The sequence below is a fragment of the Phaethon aethereus genome (assembly GCF_964289735.1).
Source record: "Phaethon aethereus genome assembly, chromosome: 2".
Taxonomy (NCBI): domain Eukaryota; kingdom Metazoa; phylum Chordata; class Aves; order Phaethontiformes; family Phaethontidae; genus Phaethon; species Phaethon aethereus.
In genome coordinates, this window is record NC_138582.1 from 160,825,498 (window position 1) to 160,831,497 (window position 6,000).

General features: G+C 34.5%; 1 protein-coding gene across 1 annotated transcript in view; it reads left to right on the forward strand.

Annotated features, from left to right (window-relative positions):
- The window catches only part of NCAPG2 (non-SMC condensin II complex subunit G2), a gene marked incomplete at both ends in the record, with an annotated part of 47,979 nt that extends 42,185 nt beyond the window's left edge, over positions 1–5,794 (forward strand). Inside the window, 3 exons of the mRNA XM_081996524.1 lie at positions 201–298; positions 703–805; positions 5,713–5,794. Of these exons, the coding sequence (XP_081852650.1) occupies positions 201–298; positions 703–805; positions 5,713–5,794 (283 nt within the window). The remainder of the gene's footprint in view (positions 1–200; positions 299–702; positions 806–5,712) is intronic.
- Positions 5,795–6,000: the final 206 nt, after the last annotated feature.

Consider the following 6,000-nt stretch of genomic DNA (forward strand, 5'->3'; position numbering starts at 1 on the left):
TTACCATTCTGTTAAGTCAGATATTCTCAGTTCCAGAAGCAACATGTAGTCTTCAGTTACCCAGTAACCACTGCTTCATCCTGCATGGTATCTTTGAAGCTATGGTGGCAGGGTAGTGTAATCATGAACTTGTTGTGTTCAGTTGTATTTTTGAAAAAAACCATTATTTATAAAGTATTTTTCCTTTATGTTTTCCCTAGGGCATTTTTAAATGAATTAATGGAATGCATTCTCTCTGAAGAAATTGAGGGGATTTTTAGTCTAACAGCTACTGTCTGCATTGTGATTATAATTAAAGGTCAGTCAAACCATTTTGGTCCTTTTTTTTTTCCTTTCTTTTTTTTATGTGCTACATTTTGAAAGCTGAGTTCTTATACAATTCAACGAGCACTTTTCCTCATCCATTTTTCTACAGGATTTAGGCTTATGTCACTTTATAAATTATGTTGTTAAGCTTTGGACTTTCAATCTTTGTGTAGTGAGTTTAAAAATACGACTGTCTGCTAACTCATAGGGTCCAGCTCTATATTCTGATCTGCTGAAATACACAGTAATTAGTCCAGGACAGTGAAAATATAATTTAATATCTAATCTTTCATTAAACAATCTTTTATGTTAAAAATATTCCATGAAAATGTGCAGGGTTTTTTTGCCAAATCATTATTTTTGTCCAACTTTTCAACATAATCTTATTTCAAATAGGTAAGCACAAGACTTCACTTCTAAAGGATATTGCACCTGCCGTTCAAAGGAAACTGATAACATGCAAGGATGCTGCTACAGAAGAATCCAGCAGCACTGAAAGGTAAATGTGCTGTGGGAAATGAACACTAACCTCTCCTGTATCCTCTCTGCAATAATTAGCTGTGGTTTGTACTTATCATACAGTTAGAGCATTCGGAATGATTGCAAGTTTTAAAATAGTGGGTAAAAAAAATTTGTGAGGCATTGAGCCCAGCACAGTATTAAATTTCCTGCTCATAGATTTGCTGTGATTGCAATCTTTACAAATTTAGATTTTTTTTTTCCATTTAATTTGAATGTGTTATGTCTTGATCCTGTATATTGCAGGATTCAGTTCTGAAATTCAGTTCTGTTAACAGAAAGTGCAGAACAAAGCAAGTTTTATATTTACTATTTCTTATTACTGGGAAACTTTTCTCCCATATTTTGGTATTAGGCATATGAAACCATACCTATGTAGATAGTAAAAATTTAACTGAATGTAACTTTAAGACCTTTCCACAGTGATTTCATTTTGCTCTTTTTTGAGATTTTGGTGTTATATCTGGTTGACTATTAGATTTTTGGGATAAGCTTCTTGAAAGTGATTGGCTACGTTGCATTTGCAATCATTTTTTTCAGACCTGCCCAAGATAGACAATCATGATGCATGCTTTAGCCTTAAGTGTTTCAAACTTGTTGAAGTCTAAAAATTTCTTGATATTTGGGTTCTGCCTAGTTATTGAACTGACCGTGGAATTAGAAAACAGTCAAAATAGACATTAAAATGCTCAAACATAGAATATGAAGAAAAACAGACTGTAGTTATGGACATTCATCCAAAAATACTGAGAAAGTTATTAGTGCACCACAGTGGCCGGAACAGGCAGAGGCCCTTGCAATCTTTAATTCTTCCAATTGATGATCCTTACCGTTCAGTCAAACAATGGCTGTAGAGTAGACAGATTTTAAGTTAAAACAAAATGAACACAACTTCATTTTAGTCAACAGTTTCTTGCATGACCTTTCCAACCTAAGCACACTTCCACTGCACTCTCTTCTGGTGGATCACTAGCCTGAGATGTGTTGTTGTCTGGCATTGTGATGACTAGACATAGACCTTCGGCGGCTGTGCTTTGACTGAACCAGTGTCATGCATTTAAAGGCAATACTAAAGTTATGAGATTTCATACTACTGTATGAAAAATAAGGTAGTTCATCCCTTTCCGTTTATGATACTTCAAACCTTCACTTGAGTGGTACCAAGAAGCCCAAAAGCTACGCCAAATGTTCTGGCAGTGGTAGAACTTTTAGAAGGCTGTACAGTAAATACCCATTTGGAATTGGTTCAGAAGTGCAGAATGTAAACTGGACTTTTCCAGGGGGAAAAAAAAAAAAAGCCTGGTATTCAGGACAACATGATAGAGTGGCTGTGTTGTTGCTGACAAAATATGCATTAATTAATTTAAATTTCGTATTATATCAGAGCCAGAAAGGTATTATGCAACTGTCTTTAAAGAGATAACTAATTTTAAGAACTAGGCCAGAAAGTTTTATGATATATATGAGCCACTTCAGTTATGTACCATCAAAAATGAGATTTATTTAAAAAAAAAAAGGGGGGGGGGGGAGGCGGAATCAAAACCAGTGCAACCCTTCACTTCTGTTTCCTGTCTGACATAAGTAAATAGAAAACAGAAATTTTGTTGTCAAGACTTTGAGTGGTTTCCACAGCGGACATTGTGCTCTTGTGACATGGAATTGCTAAAGAAACAGAAAAAGTCTTATTTTAAAAAAAAATCAGTACATGATTGGACCTCTAAAATTCAGAGTGACTCTCCTTCCTGGGTAGGTTGTTTTAATTAATGCTTGTCTGTGAACAATTTTCTTTTAGTTGGGACCTAGTTTAGAAAGAAAATCAAAAATAAACAAAACCCAAATTTTTTCCATGAAATCATTTAACATTGGGTTGCCAAGTGTTCTACTATAATATTTAAAAAAAATATTAATAATGATCTGAAAAGAAGGGTGAGCAGCAGAGTATCATGATTCAGTTATGCGCTTCTTTAATCAAGACAGTAGAAAAGGTTGAGAAATTAAAGCCACTCTTAACATGATTAAATAAATAGGCTCATTAAAATGAGTAATTGCTGCCACTTGAGTGCACTACTAACTATAAATTTCAGATAATTGCTTTATGAATCTATATGATCATTTCTGCCCAGTGAACAGGGACAAATCAACCTAGAAGTTGGGGCAGATGAAGAGCACAAGACGCTGCAATGTTTTAATTTCGTGATATATGAATGGCTACCTTTGTATAATACAAAACCAAGAGATAGTTGCAGGTAAAAGTAAAAGATTAGGAATATGAACATGATCTTGGGAGGTATTTTTAACAAGAATCAGAATTGCAATATGATGACAAAATTCAGAAGCTGTCACATAGCTTTGCAGAATTTGGGAGAATTAATATTTGCACAGATATGTTGGGGTTTGTTTCTCTCTCTCCTGAAGGGTAAAAGAATTCGTGCTGAAAAAACATTAGGAGGAAGTTCTTCAATGACTAGGTTTTTCTTGACTCATTTACAGCATGTTTGCACTTTCTCAGACAGACAGAATGTTGGACCAGGCTGGGCCTCTAGCATCTTCTGACATTCCATTTGTAGTGCTCTGGTACTAGTGTGCTAACGTTTAACTAAAATGTGATTATATACAGTCTGAAATGTGCCCTGTTGTTTGCGAACTGTTTTATCATCCTACTCTGCTTACCAACCCCCAAAATTTTAGTTCCGGTATGCTGCAAGCTAGATCTCTGATCATTACTTTGAGTACAATCTTATAACCCCCAGTGCTGCACTGATGCGTGCTAAAATATGTTACTGTTTTTTTAAGTCATGCTTAATAGTATTATTACTTTTTGCTTCTGAATGCATTATCTCATAATAACTCCTTGAGGGATTATTTTATTTAATACCCAGGTATACCAGGAAATAGTGACATTCTTTAATTTCCCAATAGACTTGGCATTCTGTGCCAGCATCTTAAATTTAGACTTCAAGTAATCTATTACATATCAGCAAAGAAAGACAAAAGTGAAAATGCTGTCTGGTGTAGTAATTAAAGTGCTGCCCTTAAACAAGTAATTGTTGCACTAATTCAGAAGTAAAACTTTTCATTGTAATTTAGTCTTCTCTCTTCAGCTGAGTTAGCAGTTTAAGACTGCCCTGTGGGTGTCTTATTTTAAAAATGCTGTTCAGTGCACTTAAAAATTCTGGACAACATATTGTATATTGAGAGAATTTCCTCAAGAGTAATGGCACACGCATTAGTTTAGTTTATAAAATGCAAATATTTATGCGTAGCAAAACAATGCAAGTAAAGCTGTCAGTGCAGTGATTTGGAGGCTAGAGAAAAATGTTCCATGCTCTATAAAAACAAATGTGCTATAGAATAATCCCTTTTACTTAATATTTTGTATTTACTTTAATTAGCATTTTGATATATGGGTATTTAGAATTTAAATTTAGCTAATGGCTGTGCTGAAAGATATTTCTTTAGTATTATCATTTAGCTAGCTTCCCAAACTCTTTACTGCACTCTCATTGAATCTGTAAATAATGATTCTTGAATTGTTTTGTAAATACAATGTTGTGCATGGTTTGTCTGCCACCTATCTAAAAGTTCACTAGAGAGGTACCTAGTAAAACTGACTTAAATTTGTCAATCTGGGGAAGCGTACAGTTACTCTGAATGACGTCTCGTTGTCAATGTGCTGCAGGTACATGGTCCAACATTACAGATCCATTGTTTTATTAGCCTTAAATTGTAACAAAATAAAATACAAAGTAGCATTCTGTCTAAAACCATGGTACTTAAGTAATTATACTAATTTTATAGTACATTATAATACTAGCTTATTTTTACAGTTGGGTTCCATCATGACTTAAAGGATAAAGCACTATAAAGAGGAGCATGTGACACACCCATGGCAGTCTGAATTCAGGGAGCCCTGACATCCAATATACTGCTGTGAAAATGCAGAGTCGCCTGTTGTATTTCAGGTCTTGGTGTCCCACGATGAATGCGCTAACTCATCATGATTAATGACTGACTAACCTTGCTTATTTGGGGCATCAGTCGAGGAATATAATAATAAAAATATGGATAAAAAATGCTTGAGAAATGCAGGTGACAGAATCTTTTATAAAAGTAACGTGAAGCATAAAGTTCATAGTGGTTAACAGTGAAATAATGTTTTGACAGAAGACCAAAGGGCCCATTTTTGGTATATTTTAGAGCAGTGTTAGAAGTTGTGCGAGACTGCAACTACGAAGGCTAGGTGAGTGACTGTGTCAGGGGGTACAAGAAAATAAAAAGGGCCTACGAAATGGAAATTTCAGAACAACCTTTGAGATTGTTTAGGGAGCAATGTGAGACAAAAGGGAGCCAGAAAGGGACTAAGATGGGTGTATATGCAGTGAAGGAGGCAGCTGCTAATAAGGAAAAGATAGAAAGCTCAGGCCTGGAAAATAATTGCCACAGGTGAGGAGAAAAATTATGAACAACAAGGGAAAAAGGCAGAAAGTACAAGAATGAAGAGGCCTTAGCATGAATTATCAGTAAAGGATTTGACTATTTTGAAATATGTTTGGAAAAAGAGTATAACTGCTGTGAAGAAAACGAGTGGGTTCTTTAAATAGATGATGAAATATTAGAATATGTGCTTGAATTGACAGTAATTTAAACTCGCTTGCTGTAGATTACACTGTAGCTAGAGAACATCAGCAGAAAGATAGAAAAGTTGAAAGGAAGAAACCCAACTACTTCAAAAGTAATTTGTAAAAGGCATATTTGATACTTAAACTAATATGGAATACCTGGTCAAAGAAATCATGTGGTAGCTATATGCGGACCATCAACTAGTCAAGGATTAATCTAGCATTTAGCATATCTAATCCTGTTGCACATTGTTTTATGCCCTTTCAGAAGCCTGTATGAATCATGTCTGAAAATTTTGGATGAATTTTTGAATCCTGGACCACATGGAAGCTTTTGTCATGAAAATTAAAGGAAGGAAGATGTAGTGTTTTTTAACAAAGATTATCTTGTAAATTTAAAGTTTGTTTTCTGTTATTCTGTATATTTAAAGCAATCAAAATATATAAAAGTGTGTATAGAAATCATGTAATATTAAAGATTTTTCAGCTGTAAAGAGGTTATTCTGTATAAAAATGTCTTGGGGGGGATGTAAAATCAGTATCTTTGTTTTTATAA